Source organism: Castor canadensis, chromosome 12, assembly GCF_047511655.1.
Source record: "Castor canadensis chromosome 12, mCasCan1.hap1v2, whole genome shotgun sequence".
In the NCBI taxonomy this organism is placed as follows: Eukaryota; Metazoa; Chordata; class Mammalia; order Rodentia; family Castoridae; genus Castor; species Castor canadensis.
In genome coordinates this window covers 79,858,678-79,882,500 of record NC_133397.1, presented here as the reverse complement: position 1 = coordinate 79,882,500, position 23,823 = coordinate 79,858,678, and the positions used below count along the sequence as shown (strand labels likewise).

Below are 23,823 nucleotides of genomic sequence, written 5' to 3'. Positions count from 1 at the left end.
ACTTTGAGTTGACTGAAGTACATTAAGGTCAGTCTGGTATTGGGTGATGCTCCATGTGCAGAGAATTTTGCCTTTCTGTTCTACATTCCAGTTTGCAAAGTCCTGATGACATGAACATTATCATATGAACTCATACGATAAGAGTAGGCAGACGGGTCACAATTGTGCTCAATTTTCAGAAGCAGAAACCAGGTTAAATGGGGGAATACACAGGAAAACCTCAGGCTTTTTACTCAAGGATGACTTACTTTTCTTCAGTACATCTGTGCATAGCCTAAATGCTGGTCTAGGCTATGGGGAAAATGGGCATGGGAAATCAAGGGCCTTTACCATGGCCATGTAGCTAAAATATGGCACCATTACAAAAATAGTAAAGAAAACTATAATTAACATACTTTCTAGAAACTCACCAAGTAAGAGATGAGAATGATGACTCTTTTATTTTAAGTCCAGACCTTTGGATTTTCAGAAATTTTTCTCTGTGTTATCATATCAAGACCTTTTGGATACTGAGAAGAAGAAAATAAACAAGCGCCAACAACAAAGGAGAATCCAAAAGCAAGTTGAGTCCCTCTAGGGCATGGCTTCTCTCTCAGTGAAGTATCAAGATGGTTTTGAATGAAGAACTGCTGATATTTATGAAGCCTTCATCCTAAGTGTTTTCACTTAGGATGTTAACTCAAGAGCAGCTAACTTTGTGGAATACATTTTTTTCAACTCATTTGCTGTTATGAATGAAATATCTTTAGTGGGAGATCATGGTCGTGATATTAGTACCTTTTGTTTGCAAGGAATTTTACAGTTTGTAAAATGAATTTATAAAGTCTATCACTCCTATGTGGAACCAATAAGATTGTTGGGGAAACACTAGTGTGGGTGGGACAAACAGGGCTTCATGAATAGGAAGTATACTCTACATTTCAGTAGATCCAGATGCACAGACGGTTGAAAAACTCCCTTTGCATTACTCTAGCCAGTGTTTATGTGAGCATCCTGTGGGTTTTTCCTGTGAATGTAAAACACAAACTGATGTGGCTCTATCTCATAAAGAACATATTTATTTCAAAGTTTTCTTTTCTCCATCTTTTAAAAACTAAATTTTATTCTTATAGAATATCAGTTGAAGCTGGGCACTGGTGGCTCATGCCTATAATCTCAGCTACTTGGGATGCTGAGATCAGGAGAATTGGGTTTTGAGGCCAGCCCAGACTAAAGAAAAAATCTGTGAGACCCAATTTCAACCAATGGCTCATAGTGTGCACTTGTCCCAGCTACATGGGAGGCTGAGATCAGGAGGATTTTAGTTCCAGGCCAGCCCAGGTGAAAAGGTTTGCAAAACCCTATCTCAGCAGAAAAAAGCTGTCATTCCAGCTAAGGTGGGAAGCATACGATAGGAGAATCATGGTCCAGGCTGGCCTAGGCAGAAAGCAAGACTTTATCTCCAAAATAATCAGAACAAAAAGGGCAGAGGAGTGTGGCTCAAGCTGTAGAACACCTGGCTAGCAAGTACAAAACCCTGAGTTCAAATCCCAGTGCCACCAAAAAAAAAAAAAGTCTAAATTTTTTTCTTTGTGAATTTTTTCTTGATTTCTGCTTTCTGAAAAGTGTTTCAACTTATGACATTTTCTCTTAGTACCTGTTTGGATACAGGCTATAATTTTTATTTTTATTATGCAAGAACACTTGATATAAGATTTATCTGCTTAATAAAATTTTAAGTATACAATACAGTACTATTAGCAATAGGCACACCATTGTACAACAGATCTATAGAACTTGTTCATTTTGCTTAACCAGAAGTTTATACCTTTTTGAGAGAAGCTCCTTGTGTGTCCTTCTCTATCACTCTTCTCTGTTTACTGGTTTAGATACCTTTCTTATCATGCAGTATTTGTCCTTCTGTTTCTGGCCTGTTAGATTTAGCACAGTGTCCTCCATGCAATCTATGTTGTCCCAAATGGCAATATTTTCTTCTCTTTTAAGGCTTAGTGAAATTCCATTGTGTGTATATACTGCATTTTCTTTATTCATGCATGGATGGGGATTTAGGTTGCCTCCCTGAAGTGACCATTGTGCCTAACGCTGCGATGAACATGAGAGTGCAAAATGGATTAAAGATTTTAATATAAGACCCCAAACTATAAAACTCTGAGGAGAAAACATAAGAGAAAAACTTCATTGACACCAAAAGCACAAGGAGCAAAAACATAAGTTGACAAGTGAGACTATAATCAATCTGAAAACTTTCTGCATAGCTAAGAAAACAATCAACAGAGTGAAAAGGAAAACTACAGAATGGGAGAAAATATTTGCACTCCTGGTAAGAGGTTAATATCCAAAATACATGACGATGTCATACAGCTCAATGGCAAATCCCCCAAACTCAGTTTAAAAATGGGCAAAAAGATGGGCATAGTAGCACATGCCTATAATTACAGCTACTTGGGAGGCAGAGGTAAGATTATGGTTTGAGGCCAGCCTAGGCAAAGTTATCAAGAGTCTATCTGTAAAAGAAACTAAAAGTAAAAGGACGAGGGGTGTGGTTTCAGTGGTGGAGCACTGAGGCAATCCCTAGTACAACTCCCTCCCCCCACCCCCATAGTGAGCAAAGGACTTGAATACACATTCTCAAAAGAAGATAGACAAATGAGCAACAGATATTTGAAAAGATGCTCAAATATTATGAAAATCAGGGGAAAACTGCAATGACTTATTACCTCACACCTGTTATAAAAAATGAGAACATGTGTTAGTGAGGATGTGGAGAAATTGGAATTCTTGTACACTTTTAATTGGAATGTGAAAGGTGCAGTCCCTATGGAAGACAGTATAGAAGTTCCTCAAAAAGTTACATATTTGTAGAAAAATACAAGAGTGAAACTCACTAAAAACTGTTCAAAGGAGTAGGGAGAGCAGGAAGGAGGGATTAGAGAGAGTAATAGAGGGGGTACATTTGATAGTACATTATATGCATGTGTGGAAATATAACAATGAAACCCCTTTATACAATTAACTTACACTAATAAATAAAGCTAACAACAACAATTTTAAGAAGTTTAAGAAAGAATTACCATATGACCCAGAAATTCCAATTGTGCTGCTACATCCAAAAGAATTGAAATCAGAACCCTGAAGAAATATCAGTGCACATCCTGTAATTTTGATACACAGCATTTTCACTGTCATTCACTTCCACTTTAGTCTGTTTTCACTTATTTTCTTTTTAAAATGTGGATCTTGTATATCTTGTTTCTAAATTTCCAAGTGATCACATTATTGAGGATTAGTTTTTAATAGTCTGTTATTGCCCATGGTCAGATAGAACGGCCTGTATGATACCAGTTTTTGGTAATTTATTGACATTTCCTTTGTGACTTTGTGCATTATAAATTTTCCACCTAAGAAATGAGTTCTATGTTTTTTAGGAAAGAAATTAGAGATATATAAATATCTAGTTTTATTTATATTTATGGTTGATATAATATTATGTTATATATAATTATATATTTGTATATTATATAATATTATTATTTTGTATATAGATAATATATTTATAAATTGAATTTTGTTCATTGTTTACTTTTTATATTTTAAATTCTTACTTTGTTTGTTAAATCTATCAATTACTGAAAGAGAAGTATTAAATTATCCTACCATAGTAGGCCTGGCCCTGGCCTTGGATAATGATCTTTGCCTATGCTGGAATCAAGGGGACAGGTGCTTCTTATTGATTAGTGAGTTGGTGGGACCATGGTTCCTGCTCTTCACAGCAGGGGTAGGGCTGGGGACTTACTGAAGACATTGTGCTTGGTGAGAAAGTAAAAATTGTAAGCCATTCATAAGGCTGGAATAACAGGACACAGACAAATCCAGCTGCAATGTAAGAGGAAGCAATAATTCTTCCCCCAGGATATGCTGCCCTGTAAAATGTCATAACGTCCCCCTTCTTGGAATGACTATTACCTTCTTACTCAGGGAGAATTTTATTCTTTCAAGCTATGGACAGTCAGAAATTGGAGTGTCTGAAATGTAGCTGCAAGAATGAATTGTCAATTCTCAGATTTGCCTAGAGGATATGAATCATTTTGTCACAGAGAAGCAGCCTTAATTTCCAGCCTGGGTATGGAGCATCAGATCAAGGGTTTCTGGACACAGCATTCTATTTTTTTTTTTTTATTATTCATATGTGCATACAAGGCTTGGTTTATTTCTCCCCCCTGACCCCACCCCCTCCCTTACCACCCACTCCACCCCCTCCCGCTCCCCCCCCTCAATACCCAGCAGAAACTATTTTGCCCTTATCTCTAATTTTGTTGTAGAGAGAGTATAAGCAATAATAGGAAGGAACAAGGGGTTTTGCTGTTTGAGATAAGGATAGCTATACAGGGCATTGACTCACATTGATTTCCTGTGCGTGGGTGTTACCTTCTAGGTTAATTGTTTTTAATCTAACCTTTTCTCTAGTTCCTGGTCTCCTTTTCCTATTGGCCTCAGTTGCTTTAAGGTATCTGCTTTAGTTTCTCTGCATTAAGGGCAACAAATGCTAGCTAGTTTTTTAGGTGTCTTACCTATCCTCACCCCTCCCTTGTGTGCTCTCGCTTTTATCATGTGCTCATAGTCCAATCCCCTTGTTGTGTTTGCCCTTGATCTAATGTCCACATATGAGGGAGAACATACGATTTTTGGTCTTTTGAGCCAGGCTAACCTCACTCAGAATGATGTTCTCCAATTCCATCCATTTACCAGCGAATGATAACATTTCATTCTTCTTCATGGCTGCATAAAATTCCATTGTGTATAGGTACCACATTTTCTTAATCCATTCGTCAGTGCTGGGGCATCTTGGCTGTTTCCATAACTTGGCTATTGTGAATAGTGGACACAGCATTCTAGGTATGAGGTCTGTCTGGAGTGGGAACCATCCATTGACATCAATGATTAAAAATTGTGTTTTGCTATGGTAGTTGTTAGAGTTTGAGGGGAGGGGTAAATTCATAGTGTTCTTCTTTCCTACTTGAGTTATGCTCTAATTGAGAATTGAGACAAAGGTTAACTTTGCTTATTTATAAAATTATTTTTTTCATTTTTATTACAATATATTTGTTGTATGGGGGGATTTATTATGACAATTCTGAATAGACTTACGTTGTACATTGGTTAGAGATCACTTCCTCCATCTACCCCTGCCTGACCTCCCTTCCTGCCTCACTTAAAGCAGTTGCAAGAGGTTTCATTGTTCTATTTTGTATATGTATATAAAGCCCATCAACAATATTCCATCAACTTCATCTCCTCCATTCACCCTCCCCCTTCCTACAGCCACATGGTGCCGTTCTTCTATATGGCTTAATAAAACTCCATATACATGTGTGTGTGTGTCTCAGATTTTCTTGATCCATTCGTTAGTTATATGGGTTGTGTCCATAGCTTGGCTATTGTGAATAGTACTGTGATTAACATTGGTATGAAAGTATCTCTATTATAGCCTGACTTACATTCCTTCCTACGTATGCCCAGGAATGGTATCACTGGATCATATGGCAGTTCTATTTTTAGCTTTTTAAGAAATCTCCATACTGCTTTTCATAATGGTTGTACTAATTTGCATTCCCACCAACAGTGTATAAGGGCTCCTGTTTCACTGCATCCTCACCAGCATTCAATGCTGTTTTTGTTCTTGAAGATGGCTGTTCTAGAGTGAGATGAACTCTTAATGTAGTGATGATATGGTATTGGATGAATAGCTGGAAATTATTTTCTCCCATTCCGTGGGCAGACTCTTAAGAGTAGTGACTGTTTCTATTAGTGGGCAGAAGCTTTTTAGTTTGATGCAGTCCCATTTGTTTATTCTTTCTCTTAGATGCTGAGCCATTGGTCTTCTATTTAGGAAGTTGTTGCCTATGCCTGCAGGTCCAGTGTATTTTCTACTATTTCCTGTAGTTGTTTCAAAGTTTCAGCCTTATATAAAGTCATTAATCCACTTTGAGTTGATATTTGTATAGGATTAGAGACATGGATCTAGTTTCAGTCTTTTATACGTGGATATCCAGTTTTCTCAGCACCATTTGTTGAAGAGGTTATTTTTTCTTCATTATATGTTTTGAGTGTTTTGTCAAAATCCAAGTGGGAGTAGTTATGTGGATTCATATCTGGGTCTTCTATTCTGTTCCACTGGTCTTCATGTCTGTTTTTGTGCCAGTAGCATGCTGTTTTTATTGATATGGCTCTGTAATATAGTTTGAAGTCACAATACCTCCTGCATTGAACTTTTTGCTCAGAATTGCTTTGGCTACTTGAGGTCTTTTATATTTCCATATGAATTTTAGGGTTGAAGTTTCTATCTCTGTGGAGAAATGTCCTTGGAATTTTAATAGAGATTGTATTGAACATGTTGATTGCTTTTGGTAATATAGCCATAATAACAATATTGATTCTGCCCATCCATGGGCAGATATTTACATCTTCTATCTTCTTTGATTTCTTTCTTCAGTGATATGTAGTTTTCATTGAAAAGATCTTTGATTTCCTTTGATAAATTTATTCCAAGGTATTGTATTTTTTGGATGCTATTTTAAATGGGTTTGTTTCCCTGATTTCTTTCTAGTCTGTTCATTGTTGGTATATAGAAAGTCTACTGATTTTTGTGTCAATTTTGTATTCTGCTACTTTGCCAAAAGAGGTTATGATTTCTGAGATTTTTTTGGGTAGATGATAGGATCATATCATCTGCAAATAGGTATAGTTTGACTTTTTCCATCCCTATTTGAATCCCTTTTATTTCTTGTTCTTGTCTTATTGTTCTGGCTATGAATTCCAAAAGTATATTCAATAAGACTGGTGAAAGTGGACATCCTTGTCTCATTCCTGACTTTAGTAGGAATGGTTTCAGTTGTTTTCCATTTAGTATAAGGTTGGCCACTAACATTTATTGTTAGTACTGAGAGGTGTGTGTTTCCAGTTATTTTTATTCCCCTGATATTTACTTTTTCTCTATTCCTTGTTTACTAGTCTAGTTGGTCAAAAGTATTACATTTTCTTAGCTGACTCGAATTTCTTCTTCTTCATGTAAGAATCCTTTAAGTATTTTCTGCAATGCTGGTTTGGTGGTATGTATTTCTTCTGTTTTTGTTTGTTGTGGAAGGTTTCCATTTATCCTTCAATTAGGATGGATAGTTTTGCTGGATAGACTAGTCTAGGTTGACATTTGTTTCCTTTCATGTCCTGAAATATACCTTTCCATGACTTTCTTTTACTTAGAGTTCACATTGAGAAATCTGTTGCTATTCTAATGGGTTTGCCTTTATATGTTACCTGCCTTTTTCTTTTGTAGTTTTTAGTATTTCTTTGTTCTGTGTATTTAGTGTTTTGATTATGATATGTCTGGGGGTGTTTCTTTTCTGGTCCTGATGGTTTGGTGTTGTGAAAACTTCCTGAACCTAGATATTGCTCCCTTTTTCAAGGTTGCAGAAATTTTCAGCAATTATAATTATTGAATAAGTTATTTATGCTTTTAGTTTGTATCTTGTCTCCTTCTTTATACCTATTATTTATAGATTTGATATTTTGATGATATCCTAGGTGTTTTGCTTATTCCATTCATTTTTTTCTTAGCATTTTTTCATGGTCTTTGACTGTTTGATCTAATTCCTCTACTTTGTCTTCTGTTCCTGATTCTCATTTTCAACTTACTCCACTCTGTTAGCTTTTTATTTGGAATATTGATCTGCTCATTTCAAATTGGTAATTTTTTTAAGATTTCTATATCTTTATTGATCTCCTCTTTCATATCCTGCATGATCTTCTTAATTTTATTCATTTGTTTGTTTGAATTCTCTTTGAGCTCTTTTAGTTGTTTATTCATATCTTCTTTGAGGTCAGACACTAGCTTATGTGTCTCCTCTTTGAGCTCATTTAACATTCTTCTTCTTATTATTATTATTAGTTTTTTGAATTCAATACTTGATATTTCCTCCTCTTTGCTGTTGTTTTGATCCTTATTCATGGAGTTGTCTTTTGAGGGAAAGCTGTTGCCTTATTGCTTCATGATTCTACATTGAGATTTAAGCATCTGGGGTTGTTTTTGGTTAAAGTTTCCAGTCCCCTAGCCCTTTTAGCTGAGGTTTTATGAAAGATTATACAGGACTGGGTGGTGGAAGAGCTCTGGTGTGTTTTCTTGTCTCTAGATGAGAAGGTAGTGCCTCAACAGTAATTCCTTCAGTTTCTTATTCTTAAGATGCTGAATTCTATCCCCTGTTCCACACAGGGTAAGGAGGCTTAGCCTCCTTAATAACTGTCATAGTTATTAAACTGCAGCCTCAGTAATCCCTAATGAAGATCAGTTACTGCTACTGTTCCAGTATCTTTCATTGTCTATTGGAGCAAGATAAATCTTTGTGGTCCTGGAATGCTAAAGGTAGTAAGGGTTGTGATGGAAGGGAGAGTGAGGAAAGCTCTAGTGGATAATATGAGGTGAAACATTTAGGTAGCAGAAAGAGGTGGTGTCTGAGTTAATAGAAGGGGTTGATTAAGAGGCAGACTGGGATAGGTAGAAAAGATCAAATAGATAATAAGATAGGGAAGAGGGAGAGAACAATTAAACAGACAGAAAAACAAATAAAACACAGAACAGTAAAAAATTAAAAAATAATAAAAATCTGGGACTTTATCTATTGAAAGTATTGGTAGTGAAGGAGGATCATGGGTGAGTAAATAGAGAGAAGGGAAATTGAGAGCTAGTATGTTGTTCTAGTGGTTAACGGTGGAAAGTATAAATTGGGAAGGGTGTTAGAAAAGTGTAGGAGACAAAATGGCTTAGCTTGCAAACTTAAAGTTGGGTTATAGGGCTCTCATATGATGACTACAGTGAGGGGGAAGGGAAGAAGTTAAGCCTAAAGAGAAAATTGGGGAGCAAGGATGCAAACTGCTGTTTGAATGTACAGAAAGGAATTTGCAAATAAATGAGTAAAAAAAATCTACATCACATACTTAGCAGCAACAAACACAAATTTTATGTAAAAACTGCAGACTTTCTATTGCTCTTCTGAGTAGGATCACCCCCTTCCCCCAGATCTGAGTCTTTCAGTCCACTAGATGGCAGGCTAAATTAAATACCTGCCACTAGGATGGTGCCTGGTGCTGGGGAGGGGGGATGTTGTTTGAAGATCTAAGTAGGATCTCTGGAGTTTGTATTGTCAACTTGCCAGCCTCATCCCATCCACACTTGCAATTTTCCTCTCTCAAGGTCCCCAGAATTTACAGTCTGTAATTATATACAAATGCAGATTTCTGCCCAGGTGTCCTCACTGGTAGAGGTCTCCTGTGGGGTTGGAGGTACTGCTCACTGTAGGCAGCACCATCCCTGCCACTGTGCTGCATGCTTGGCAACTTCTTAGGCTACAGTATGCTAAGTTCCCTGGGACCTCTGTGGGCAGCTGCCAGGTCCCAGTTCCCTAAGGGGTACCTGATCCTCTCTGGCCTTCACTGCTGCCACCAGTGGATGTGTGGGCTGTGGTGGGGAGGGTTTCACATGGGCTCAAGGGAAGATTGAGTAGGCTCCAGAGAGGGTCGTTGTTCAAGGGCCTGTAGCATGGTGCAGCTCTACTTCTGTCTGCTGTATCCCAGCAGTTTCCCTCAGCAGTTTGCACTCAATATAGTTGAGTGGGTTATAGTCCCCTCAGTGGTAACAGGAGGCAGTTGCCCATGTCGCAGTTGGCAGTCAGAGGTTCCACGTCTGTGAATCTTGGTGGGTCAAGGACAATGCAGGCACTTTCAGAACTGGTTATGCAGTTCTGTATGTTGGTTTTTTGCAAGTTGGGGGGAGAGTGGATAAAAGATAAAAGGAAAAAAAAAAAAAAACCACAAAGAAAACCCAGAAAACCAAACCCTCTCCCCAGCTGTCCAGCAAGGCAGCCGGCAGCCATGGTACTGGGGCTTTTAGGCCTGTTTTGTGATATAAAAAATAATTTAATGGTTAATCACTGTGCATTTGGTTGGCCTAGGTGTTTGGCGGTATTTACTTGGTGGAGTAGCCAGGTTCCTCTATCCTTGCTGCTATAAACCTCAAGTTTTCTTTCAGACTTGTGAGAACTCAAAGCTCCAGGATCTATCAGCTATCCACTCTCTTACATCCTTGTGATAAAATTATTGCTGATAAAGCTGATAGTGGACAGTGTGGGTTATTTTTACAAACAAATGAAGCACAGAACATTGCCACAAGAATGGCAGTCTCACCCAGAGTGTCACAGGCCTTCTCACGTGAAGATGGCCCATGTAAGGGTGGAAATCATGAAGGAGCAGAGAAATTGGATGCTTTCTTCAATTCAGTTGGTTTTCAATGGTAACATTGAACACACAATCCCAGTTTCTCAGAAGTACTGTGAGCATGTGATTTATCATATAATGTGGTACTTTTGAGAGTGGAAGTGGTGGTATTAGTAATTACACCAGAATAATAGGAGTGTACCAGAATGCATGGTCTTGCCTCCACTGAGATGGAGTGAGTGGTAGAGGAAGAAAGTCAGAAGTGTAATGGAAGGAAACATCAGGAGTAAAGAAAGAATTACCCTCCCCACCTTGGTGATTTATTTCACAGAGGAAGGGGAGATTAGATGGCACTATGACAGTTGCCTCACAAAGCTAAAGGACTTGTGTGAAAATGGGACCTCCATTGTTCTCTGTGATGTCAGCTTTCCATTACAATAGTAAATACCTAAAGATAATCTGAAGCACATGCCTGAGATAATCAACTTTCCTATAAAGAGAAAAGGTTTATTTTGGCTCATAGTTTAATATCATTCTATGATCAATTGACCCCATTATTTTGGGACCTGTAATGACAGAACATAGCATGGCAAAAGTGCATGGTAGAGGTGGAACAAAACTGATCCATCATGCTGGCTGGGAAATGAACAAATAAACAAGCAAGGAAGGGGCCATCCTCTTCAAGGGCATGCCCCCTTTATGACTTGGATTTGAAGTGTTCCCACAAAGGCATTTGTGACTTTCCCAAGAAGCAGTGTTCAGATGTGGAGCTTTTGGAAGGTGACTAGATTATAAGGGCTCAGACTTCATCATGGAAAGATTCATAATTTCATGGCATTATTGGGAGGAGGCAAAAGTTTTTAGGAGGTGGGGGCCTGGTTGAGGTGTGCTCTGGAAGGTACAAGCTCTTCCTGTCTTTCATTGCTTTCCAGCTTCTATGTGTTCAGCAGGTTTGCTTCATCACATCATTCCAACAGGATGTTCTGTGTCACCACAGGCCTAGAAACAACGGATCTAGCCCATCATGGACTGAAATGTTTGAAACTGTGAGCCAACATAAACTTTCTTTCCTTTTATATTTTTATCTCAAGTGTTTTGCACAGTGATGGAAATTGACTAACACAGCCCCAGTGGCCTGTGGACCTCACAGTAGGTGCCACCTCTTAATGTTTCCAACACCTCCCACAGTGCCCAGCTATGAATTAACCATTTATCACATGGCATTTTGGGAGACACATAAGAACCAAATTATAGCAGTAGACTTGTTAAAGAGGGTGGGATGTCTGGGCAGAATGTCCATTCTTCATTTGCTCATTCACTTATTAATTCATTAATAACTATTTCATTAAATAAATATTTATTAATCACAGACTCTGTGGTTAAGGACTGGGAATATGTTGATAAACTAGACACAAACACTTCTTTCTGCAAACAAGGATTTTACATAAGATAATGAAGAAAGGAATAAAAGATAAAGGCAAATAAATACAGTGATTTCCAATTGTGTGAAGGAAACACTCAGACACTGGAAACAAAAAAAAGAAGCAGACAAAGGAAGATATTTCAGGCATGGTGGCCAGAAGGTGACATATAAGGAGGTTCTTAAAGAAGGCACAAAGCATGAATAAACCAACACAGGTACAGAGATGTGCATGAACGTAGCATATGAAAAGTGTTGATGCTGTGGAGAACTTGGTCTGTTCAAGGAATTGAAAGATTAGCACAACTAATGATATTCACAGAGAGAGTTACCTGGAAGAATGGTTGGAGGCAGGTGCCAGATAATCCAGGCAAACCTGGGAACAATGGTAAAGTGTTTGCTTTTCTTCCAAGTATAAAAGGAACATTGGGAGAGTCTAAACACTGGAATGGAACACTTGTGATTTCTGTTTGTGGTGATAAGCCTGGCTGCCATATGGAGAATTGATTTAATGGATTCAGCTGTGGACTGAGGTGCTGACCCATAGTCTAGGTGAGCTATGGTGATTGCCTGGCATGCACTGGTAGGTTTCAGGGAAGTTGAAGAAGGATGAATGGTTTGTGATGTGTTTTGAATTAATTTTGGGAAGTAAGCTTTTTGATGGAGTGAGTGTAGGGCTTCAGGGAAGGGAGGATCAAGGTTGACTCCTTGTTTTCTGTCTTAAGAAACTGAGAAGGAGAAGATGGGATGTGGAAGTAGGTAGGTTGGGGAAGGATTAAAGATCTGGTTATGGCATACTCAATTTGTAAGCTGTGAGATTGTGCAAATTGGCAGAAAGTCCGTATTTGGGGTTTGGAGTTAAGTTCTGGGCCACAGATCAATTTGTTGACTTAAACCTAGAAATTAAATTAATGAGAACAAATACTATCATGGAGGGAAATAGTATAGAGAAAAGGACTCAAGGATGATTCCTGAACAACTTCAATCTTTAGAAGTTACATGAGGAGGAGCTAGTAAAAAGAAGTAAGAAGAGAAATTCAGTGAGGTTGGGGAAATCCAGAAGTAACTTGTTGCAGAATCCCAAACTTTTAGTTCAAAGGTTGAGGAGTGCAGGCCATGTCTAATGCTGATGGAGATGAGGATGAAGTGTCCACTGGATTAAGCAACAGAGATGCTGCTGCTGGTGCTCAAAGAAAGGTTTGGGTGGAAAAGTCAGAGGTCAGACTGAAGTGTGCTGAATAGTGAGTGGCTTATTAGTAGTCAGGGATGAGCAATTCGAATAGCAATGACTAACACTGAGCAATAATACACTGAGCTAGACCAGAAAAACTATATAATTTAAAAGCAATGTTGGGCAGAGAGGAATGATCATATCATCAGGAGGATAAATGGGAAAAGCCACATGTATGGGCAGATAGTATCTCTTGAAAATTAAGAATATACTCACCCCATGGTCACTCAACTCACCTTTGTATTATAAAGAGAATGTATTATGAAGAAATATATGAAGATGTACATTGCAACATTGAACACAGAACAGAAAATGAAAGTAACCTGTTTATCTATGATTTAATGGCTAAACAATGGGCAGTAAATAAAACCAATTTGGTGGATATTCTACAGCAGCTGTAAAGAATGAGATAGATCCAAACATACCACTATAGATATCTAGTCAAACATGTTGAGTTAAAAAGTGCATTAATGAAAATATGTATTGTATCATACCAATGAGTGAAATGCATGTGAACATGTAGCACACACACTTACAAATGCACAAAGGCCCATACAAAACACTGTATAATTCTATATTTAATGCAAAAGAAATGGATCTGAGCTGGGCACTGGCAGATCATACCTGTAATCCTAGCCCCTTAGAAGACAGAGATCAGGAGGCAAATAGTTTGTGAGACCCTATCTTGAAAATACTCAACTAAAAAAAAAGACTGGCAGAGTGGTTCAAGTGGTAGAACACCTGCCTAACAAGTACGAGGCTCTGAGTTCAAACCTCAGTACTGCCAAAAAAGTATAAATGTAACCCACTATAAGTGGCAGTGTTAAATCCTAACATAGATGGACCTGAATAATGTCAACATGTTACAATGGATACCATTGGGATGAAGGAAAGGAAAGCCAGGATTTGGGGCAAATGAACTTGGATTTATCTGATATGTTCTCATTTTTTAACAAGATGAATTCATCTATTTACTAGTAATAGTTGATAATTAACATTTTTTAAAGTGGAAAGAATGAATGGCATGTGTAGGAAGTAGCTTTAGCAAGGGCTGAGTTTCTCAATGGCTGGGGTCCTTGCCATCTACGTTGTTCTTGAACATTTTCTAGTAAGATAACCAGCATACGGTCAGCTGAACAAATGACGGGTGATACAGAAGATTCACAGGATAGCCATTTGGTGATAACAGTTAAAAACCCTAGACCACTACTACCTCTTACTGTTAAGACTGGGAAATAATAAATGATTGCATTTCCCATGTTTGTGCTCCCCAACTTTTTGTTACTATACAATTGTTTATTTGCAGATAATAATTGTACATCTTTATGGGGCATTATGTGATGTTTGGGTAGATTTATAGATTGTATAATGTCTAATTATTTGTAGACATTTCCCAACCATATAGCCTAAGGTCAACTGTTGAATATAATTTTCATAGTCAAGAATCTTCTGTTGTGACTCAAACTAATGAGGTGTTAGTTGACCGGTTTATTTTCAGGATATTCATCTTTGCTCCTTTCTTATTGATATGACAAATATTTTCTTGTCTCCCCCCCACCTTCACCTTATCTAGATCACAAGGAAAATCCAAACAAACTTCTTGACCTAAGAGAGAGAGAGAGAAAGATTTTCAGTTTTAAGTTGTAGAACCTTTCAAATGTTCTGTTCCAAGCAATAAAGGAAATTGGACTTGAGCAAAGGAATAGGTAGATAGGGATGTTGATACAAATTCAAAAGGAAGTGTTGGTGGGAAGGAGTAGAAATCCTTGAAACAGACTTGCATTCAATGGATGAGATTCAAGGGAAAAGCTGTCTTTCAGGATCAGAAGGTTAAACCCTCTCTACCAACCTGAGGACAACCCACCATTTAACCACCCTGGCTTTGAATATGACCACCATGATCCTAGCTTAAGAAAGTAACAGCATTATTATTCAATATTATTATTCAATATTGGAGTATCTCATGTACTGTTGGGAAAAGTCCCTTGGAACCCATTTTTCAGGGACTAAACCAGGAGAAAAAAATCCACTAGTGTGCTATTTCTTCATCTGTCTATATTCTACTTCAGTGTATGTATGTCTATATGTGTTTGACTAATTCTCCCCAGGCTACAGATAGACGAGGAATGTGCCTACCTCCTTGCAAGGCTTAGGAAATCACATTGTTTTAGAAGCATTTTTTATACTGACTGAACAGAAATCTATCTTCCTGTCCCTCCTATTTTTGTTCCTAGCAAAGACATCATACACCTTAATCCATAGAATAAATTAAAATATCCAAAAACAATGCTTGGGTCATTCTGTGGTATCTCTTCCTTTTCTTCTTCATTTACCCCTAGAATGTCCTCACCTCCTCTGTTAGAGTACACAGAGGTGGATGGGCTGGCTATCTATCACCTATTAGTATCCAATGCCCTCAGAAATGATAGGAAATGAATGTTCAAAGTACGGCATAGAATTACATTGTATTTTTCAATGCCACCAACTATTCTTTTTATATATTCCATTGTTTATAGAACTCTTATTATTTGTAGCCCTGCCTAGTATGTTCTCCTTCTCATGGTCAGCAGAAAGAGCTCAAGGTCATCCTGTCATCCTTGGGGTCATCTTGTGCCAAGTTCTGACTACGGCAGCGGAATTGCAGAAGTGAATTCCCTGGTTTTCTTCTCTGTGACCCTACACAATTGTGCATAAGCATAAATGCAAGTGAGACAGGGCTTGGACAAGGTACAAAATCAGGCTGTGTCCAGAACTTTCTAAGAGGCAGAAAGTGGTCACTGGCTGGGACTCTCTGGGATACTCTGGGCTGTGCTTCAATCTGTAGACACCCCTTTCTGAGTGGGCATTTTAGCATCATCACAGTCCCCTGGGATTACACAGATATACAAAGAAGGGAGGAAGAATCAAAGCAGGGAAGTTCCTAGCAGCTCCCTCCCACTTCTGGGTTTTTGCATGTGTGAATGTCAAGCAGGTCCCTGCAGTTGTCCTTCCCCAGGTGTCCTAGGATCCCTGGAGTAAGGACAGAGATCCTCAAAGCTGTCAAGATGACATGCTGCCATTATACCTTCTCAAAGCTTATTGCACAGAAGTGGCAGGACTAAAAGGTAGGTTAGAAGCATGTAAGGTGGGGTTCAAGAGGTATCTCCAACAAAATCACAGGCAGTGAAGCAACAGGAGATGATGCCAAGATGATTTTAAACATATGTTTCCTGACTGAGAAATGATGAACTCAGCAACAAGTAGCATCATAAAACTTGATACTTCTGCTTATTGTATATAAGAAGTGGGGGGGCAAGGTATTCTGTGGGAAGAGAGCTTAATATGTTCATGTTCATGGTATTATAGAATATCATGGTCTATATGTTCTTGGTTAGTGAACTTATATATCATCTTACAGGCCTTATCTAGTGTAACCTACATACAATAACAACTGACTTAAAACTATCCCCATAGAGAAACTGTAGCTGGACATACTACTAAAATTACAGAAAACAATAATAATAATAAGACAAGAATATAACTTTATAAAGTAAAGTGAGGGCAGTAAAATTCTGAGAAGTTGCCTCAAAGAAAGTCAACTGATATGAATGATTCTTTGAAATATGGATTTATTTACATTCACCATGGTTAACAATCATAACCAAATTATAAACTGCATATCAAATTATGATAATATGCATGCATCATGATTAAGACATGTAAAATTTTTATTTTATTATCCTTTAGATTTATACTTTTGGGTATATGTTATAATGATTATAATAAATACACATAAAGTTAATGAATAATATTCTTTTATTGATAGGGATATGTGAATAAGAACACTTGGAATTTACCCACATCTCTGGGCCATCGGTTGGTGTAAGCAACAAGAAGCATGTGACTTAACTGGACTAGGCAGCTGAGTGGGTGAAGAGACAAGATCAGGAAGGGATAAAAAGTGATCTTAGGTTTCATACTGGGATTGTGTTCAAATGAAGGACATGGTGTCTGGAGGAGAGGTGGTTTGGGATAATCAGAATGAGGTGAGCTATGGAAAGGCTGAACTGCTGATGACCTCGTCAGGACATGGTGGTCTCTTACGATGACTTATTGATGACTTACTGTGTTTTCAAATAAAAGATTCTGTGAAAGCTTGATTCTTTATCCTGGAATTTGCTGCTGATATCACAGGCTGGTTGTAATTTTTAGGATATAAATAGAAGTTAGTGTTGTTAGTTTCACCTCTCTCCTGGGTGAGAATGATGGGCTGTCTTGCCACAGAGGAGGTGCCTATAAACCAGCCAGGATAGGCAACAGACTGAAAGACAGAGGTGGAGCCTTCTATATCATGGAAAAAGAGAAAAGGCTTCTGTGCTTTTTTCTCCTTGTACAGGTCCATGATGTTGATCTCCTGGGAGTAGGAAAGAATCTTGTTAGTAAGGGAGGAGGGGTTGGGGGAGCTAAACTAACTCAAATCTAGGAGAGTGAGTACTACCCTAAAAGTGAAGAACAGGCTAGAGATGCAGGCTAGGAAAAGATATCAGACTGTCAAAACAGGAACCTACTAGTTTCCAATAGCCTAGCTCCACCCCAGGGTTCCACCACACAGGGTGCTACTGATTGTTTAAGGCATCATTGTCTTTTTGCCCTGGAATAGAAAGAGGTTTAATTTCTTTTTCTGGAGCTCACAGTATATATTCATCTGCAGGTTCAGGAAAGTGTCACTGAATTCCCAGTTTCCAAGTTGGGTTTATATATTACATTATTAGCAGAAGGATTAGCTTAATATCCACAAATCTTCATTTTAGCACCTAGATATAAATATTTACTGTGTAAAATCCAGATTAATAGTCTCTCTCCAATTGTAAAAAAAATAGTAGCTTTTGCCTAAGTGGGGGCATTTCCTCATCTTAAAGGACTTCTAGGCTGCAGTTCTTCAGGAGTACGAATGGAGAAGCCACCATTCATTCACTTTTCAGAAACATTCTCATGGGTTTATCCTCTGGTTTTCAGAGGATCCATATTCTGACATTAAAATAAGTGTTTTGACCATTCCAATGGCATCATGTACTGGTTTCAGGACCAGCCAGGTCAGGTTTTCTTCCTTATACTAAACAATCCAGGATTACAAAAATGTCATTTTTATTCTATAATACATTAAGTGAGATAGAAAGCCCATTTAATATACTTCTCACTAGCTACATAACCACTCACCTTAAGCTGCAAAGTAGGCTGGCCCTGAATTTCTGTGCAGAAGAGAGAGAGACCTTTGCCCTTGATTCCCAGGAAAACCAGATTGCCTTTTGCTTCATCTTGGAATTCTGTGTCTCTACATGCTATTAAGTCAAGGGTGACTAGAAACATAAGGAATGATGGAGAAGATGTCAGGATCCAAGTACAGGAAAATCCAGTCCTCTGGTCTCACACTTGTTATTCCTTCAAGCCAGGGCATAGTGAGCATCTAGCACACACAAAGCCCCCCAACAAACCAGCTTCCACCGTTAACCACATGGCAACAAATCCTTGATTGCTTTTCTGAAACCCACTTTCTTTTTCTTCCTTCATATCAAAACCCTGATTGTCACCAGAGCCCATGATTTCAATCTACCGCCCCCCCGCAAATTCCTATCACCATTTGCAGCTAAATGTGACCATATGCTTAAGGTGTGGCCATGAGATATAAGTGGAAGTGTAGTGTGGGAGTTTTAAGAATGTTGCTTAAATGGAGTTGACTCAGCTGGAAAGAAAGGATTCCTTCATTACACTCTGTGTCTTCTTGTTGCCCACCTTAAACACTTTAGTGATGGCTCAGGAACCCCCGAAGTTGGTGAAACAAAAGTTAGAATCCTTAGCCTCTGTAGCATCATGAAACCATGATGAAACCCTGATGTAGCCTGGCCATTCATTTTTCCATGAGAAAGAAATGCACTTCCATTTTTTAAAGTCCCAATTGTGTGAATTTTCTGTTCCTCTCAGATGAATTTAATTCTCTACAAATTAGCAAAAGAATCCCAGGAATTTAGGCATTCTACATCTGCCTTTCAGGGGGACAGGGAATGAATCCATTCAACAACTGTTTATTAAATTCCCAATCAGGACAAGGCACTATGCAGGCTTTGGAGATTTAGATACAGCAAGAGAGACTTTGTTGTTGTTCCCATGAAATTTATAATCTAGTAAGAAAATTAGATGAGAAGATATAAACAGAAAAATAAATAAAACTCATGCTAAATTGCAATACTTGCTTTAGGGGAAGGGACCATTTTAGAATAGCAGAGATAATAAAGACTTCTTTGCTGAGGTGAAATTCAAATACTTAAAGCTAAGAGAACTCTATTATATGAAGAGATAGATAGGGTAGTAGAGGAAGTTGGCGTAAGTGGAATGTTATAAGGAAAGGAAACTTTATGTTAAGTCCCCTATATGGAAAAGAGTTTATAAGTTCAAGGCCCTGCAAGCAGACCAGTTCCCTTGAACCCTCCCCACACTTCCTTCACACACCCACCTAGGAACACAAACACATGGGCATGATCTTACTGAGTTTCACATATTAAGAAAGTTCTCTGTGGAGAATGGATTACTAAATACACAAATGAAGTGGGAAGGAGGGCAGTGATGAAGTGATGGTAGTCCAGGACAGAGATGACATTATCTTTGAAATAAGACACATGGTGCTCATATACCCATCAGTCTTTGCCTATGGATTGGATGAGGTATGAGGAAAAGCAGGAATCAAGGAGGCCTCCTGTATTTCTGGTTTGAGAGAACAGAGCAGGTGGTAGTGCTGCCTAATGGAGACCATCAGAAGTTTTGAGAAGATGAAGCCATAGTTCCACTTGGGGCACATAAAACTGGAGATGTCAGAGAGGACAAGAGTATATCACTCAGAGAGATCTGTGTCATGACCATAAATTCCAGAGTGGTAAGTAGAGATGCCTGAACATCAAACCGGTTGATGGGCCAGCTCACCATCCTTTCATAGGGCTTGAATGGCTTGTAGACTGGGCCTTGAGGAGCCCCATCACTTGGAGACACAGGGAGAAAGTAGTGTTGTAAAGGGAAGGTCAAAAGAGAAGCCAGTGAATCACACAAGAAGAAGTGTTGTTACAGAAGAAGATAAAAAGTGTTAAAGAGGAAAGTTGTCAATTTTACTAAATGGGACTAAGGGGATTGAGATCAGAGAAGTGTTCTTTAGACTTAGGTATTTGAAAATGGGTTCAGAAAGAAGAGCTCAAGAGGAGCAAGGAGCATTGTAGAAGTCAGATTGTTTTGCTGCAAATGTGAATAGGAAGCAAGGTGGAGAGCAGTTGTGAGACCAGCTCTCCCATGAAATTTGGCTATGATTGGCACAGAAAAATGGAATGGCAATAGGAATTGAAGGTGAGAATCAAGAGAAGGTTTTTAGTATTAAGACTGGAAATATTATATTAGAGTATGTTTGTCAGTGATGAAAAGGATCCAGTATACAAAAATGGAACACATATCTTAGACATAAATTAAATCAAACGTGGAAGTCCTGTAGAATGGGAAAGATGCCAAAACAGACTTTTGATGGAAGAAATGTTCTCCCATTATTAGCAGTGAAAATGCAATGTTAGAAAAGTGTATAAGTTTAATGGTAGAAAGATGAGGGGGTTTTAATTTAAGGACATAAGTAGTGATAGTTGGAATTTAAAGGAGAAAAATTCCAAGGAGAAGCTTAGTCATTGCTTCAAAGGACAATCCTTGCTAATCTGAAGATATTTTCTTTTGGTAAGAGGAGCTGTCAATCCTTCACACCTTTTTTTCTAGGTATGGGTTTTTGTTTGTCGAAGGAAAGCATCTTGAGAAGAACAGGGGCCCTGGCTCATACAGGCTCATCTCATTCACTACAACAGCAACAAGGGCTTTAAATATCACTCACCAGGGTTGACATTGCTGCTAGAAGGAACTGCTATCAATGAATTTCCATTCAGAACCCACACCATTTGTTGAGAATCATGAATACTATAGGATCTGGGCATTTCTTGCACTAGCAGATGACAGAAAAGCATAAAACAGGTGAGGTTTTAATTAATTTTAGGACTTCAGTTGGAGTCTGATAATGATAACTTATGAATTCTTGGGTTAGGGTTACTGTATATAAGAGGTATTTAAGGAGAAAGCAAGGAGAAACAAGGCAGGGGCTACTTTATGGATCAAGGCATCAGAAAGGATCTAAACATATTCATGGTCCCAAGAGGCTTTTGAGATTTGACTTTTTTCTAAGGTTATCTTTTTCTGATTGATAAAGTCTCTGGGTAGCAACAAAACCTATAATATATAAATTGGTCATCAGCATATTATTTTTTTCTTTAACCTCTTAGTCAAAATAAACAAGAAATTCTAAATACACATAATAGGAAATGGGCTACATTTGCTGAGATTTTCAAATACAAATTTCTGAAATGTTACCAGAGCAAATGCATTTTGTCTTTGGTGAGGTTGATCATAGTTCCAAGTTGGTTTGTGATTTACCACTTACATTCTGGGATTGACATGTTGGCTTCAAAGCTTTCTGTAGGGAAGACAAGGTGATCAGATGATGGAGAAGAGGCTATCAGCTGCTGATCCTGAGAGGGAATGAGAGGAAAAATATGTTATCCATTTCTTACCCCTGTCCCTGGAATTTTGTTGTAAAAATTCTTTAGAGAGCTTCTCTGAGTCCTTGTCCCAGATGCATATTTTAAAGTAACATGGCCGCAAACCCTTAGTGGCAGCTTCCATTCCTGTGGTAGCTGTGATGTTCCTGGGTCTCCAGGTGGTGATGGCCTTGGGCTGCTGTTCATCATCACATCTGGGATGTTAGGAAGTTCCCAAGCATCACCCCAGCTATCATCTGATGCAGTGAGTCACTGGTTTAGAGCAAGGAAAGGAGCCGATGTGTATCTCTGTTCTAGCCCTTCCCACTTCTGGTGGGTGAGTTATACTTTTGCCACCTTTAGGCTGAGCACTCTTGAGTAACTGGCAGCAAACTTGCTTCTCTGATTACCAGTCTTCCTCCACTCTTCATCCAAAGAGGTGACTTTATGGATCCTACACATGACAATTTACGGCCATGCCAGGTATTTTGACTCTCAAAGGACATATGCTTCTGGGCTTCTCGGTAAGTGCATCAGAGCAGTTCCCTAAGAAATTAATAGACTCTTTACAATAAGGACTACTTATTCACAACCCTCCCTGCTTCAAGATCCTCAGGGACTGAGTCAATAGTTTTCCTTAATCAAGAAATAAGCAAACCACCAACCAGCAGCACTCTTATAAGAAGCTCCAGCTCTTCCAATACCCTGTACTTTGGACCAAGACCTTCAGAAACACCTCAGACTAGAAAGAGAGCAATGAAAGAAGGTTCCCCACACATGGCTTCTTATCAGTGAGAATAACCTTTATCCAGAGATGTCTTGTTGATGGGATCAAAATGGTGGCTCTAGCTGCATCTGAGAGTCCTGGGAAGCTGATCTAGGACTGACAGGCTTTTTAATGAGCAAGCAAGGAGCCCTATCCCCTGACCCTTGGGTGTGCCCACTTTGGCAAGAAAGCTGAGCTGGAACACAAGTCCCATGAAATCTTTGGAGGGATGGCAAAGAAGCAATACAGGTGTGACTGGTCTGGGCTCCTTGAGAAAAAACAGCACCAGGTAATACAGAGGCCAGATACTCACTTAAGGCAGACAACATCTTTCTAGACTGCCTTGGAGGCAGAGGTGTGGCTATCTTGACTCAGTGAAGTTGTATTCCTGTTCACGCCTGATCTCTGGCAAATCACAGTACTCATTTAAAGAGTTTTGCATACCCAATATGCCACACTTATTTTACAAATATTGAGAGCATATTTTGTTTCTGATCAAGATATAAGAACTTTACCTAAGTAATCTTTTAATCCCCATAATAACTGTTAATGGGCCATTAACTTTTATTTTTCACATCAGAAAACAGAAGCCCTGAGAGATGACAAAATGTACCTCAAGTCACACAGCTTGTCATACGGTATAGCCAAGTTAGAAGACAAGTCTTCCTATTCTTAGCCATTATATGCTGTGCTCCCTCTGGTTCTTGGTCTCCTGTGTCCTGCACTAGCTAAAACACAAAGGAAAACCTCCAGTGTGGCCAGGGGATTGAATTCATGTGATAGGAGAGACTTTGGAGGTTTGAGGCTTCCTAACTCTGAATCAAGAATCAGATGAAGCCTGAACATTGGCAATGAAAGGTATTCATTGTTCCTGAAACAAAGTGTTGGTCAGCGTAAACATTAAAAATATCTTACAATCCTACTCATTCTGTGACATAATTTGCTTTCATTTATCTTCCAACTACTGGTCACGATTCAACTCTCTGAAATCCACAATTAAGTCTCTTCCTTGGAATGTAACACTAGCCCCTCACTCATCTCTCTGCTTCTGTTCTTTCATCCCCACTAGAGTTAAATGTCTACCCAGTAGTGACCAGAATGAAGGACAAATATGGTCTTATCACTTCCCTGCTTAGCGCCCTCTTATGACTTTACTTTATATCCTGAATAATAACCAGAGTTCTTATAGGTCACCCATGCCCACATAATCCTGTCCGTTTTCTTTCCTCTCTGTCTCTGACCTGTAATTCTCCTTGCTCTAGCTGAATTAGATGTTTGTTAATTTTCCCAAATTGTTCAGATTTTGGCCATTGGTTTTTCATTTAGTTCTTGTGCTCCTCTGAAAACATATCTTATCATTACAGGTTTTTAAAAAACATTCCTTTCTGTCACTATAAGTTGGTGTAGACTATTCTTGTGTATGTCTTTCTCCAGTTCAACATTCAGCCATTTTTCCAAAGGTGCTAGGTTTTGTGTTACTATGACTATTCTTGACCTTCATTCTGTCATACAGTTATAGTACTTGAAAATAATTTGATCATTGTGGGCTTGATTTTAAGATCTG

At 38.6% G+C, this 23,823-nt stretch overlaps 2 protein-coding genes across 5 annotated transcripts in view; one reads left to right on the top strand and one right to left on the bottom strand.

Moving 5' to 3' along the window:
* Il36a (interleukin 36 alpha) overlaps positions 1–17,033 on the top strand; it is a 19,908-nt gene extending 2,875 nt beyond the window's left edge. The window contains exons 4-5 of one of the 3 annotated variants that reach the window (XM_074050176.1): positions 1–27; positions 16,717–17,033. The exon at positions 1–27 is cut by the window's left edge and continues 187 nt beyond it. In XM_074050176.1, the coding sequence (XP_073906277.1) occupies positions 1–26 (26 nt within the window). In that variant the 3' untranslated portion in view covers position 27; positions 16,717–17,033. Of the gene's footprint in view, positions 2,585–16,716 lie in introns of those variants that run through there. The other 2 variants (XM_074050177.1, XM_074050175.1) reach the window with 2 other exon arrangements.
* On the bottom strand, positions 16,689–22,384 carry LOC109674594 (interleukin-36 beta-like). Of its 2 annotated transcripts, none has more exons than XM_074050174.1 (5): positions 22,296–22,384; positions 21,397–21,484; positions 20,797–20,904; positions 18,108–18,247; positions 16,689–17,304 (listed from the first exon to the last, which is right to left on the bottom strand). In XM_074050174.1, the coding sequence occupies exons 2-5, from the start codon at positions 21,410–21,412 to the stop codon at positions 17,023–17,025; spliced, it is 546 nt and encodes a 181-aa protein (XP_073906275.1). In that variant the 5' UTR covers positions 21,413–21,484; positions 22,296–22,384; the 3' UTR covers positions 16,689–17,022. The 2 variants fall into 2 exon arrangements, with proteins under 2 accessions (XP_073906275.1, XP_073906274.1); XM_074050173.1 differs by lacking the exon at positions 22,296–22,384 and adding an exon at positions 21,620–22,150.
* Positions 22,385–23,823: the final 1,439 nt, after the last annotated feature.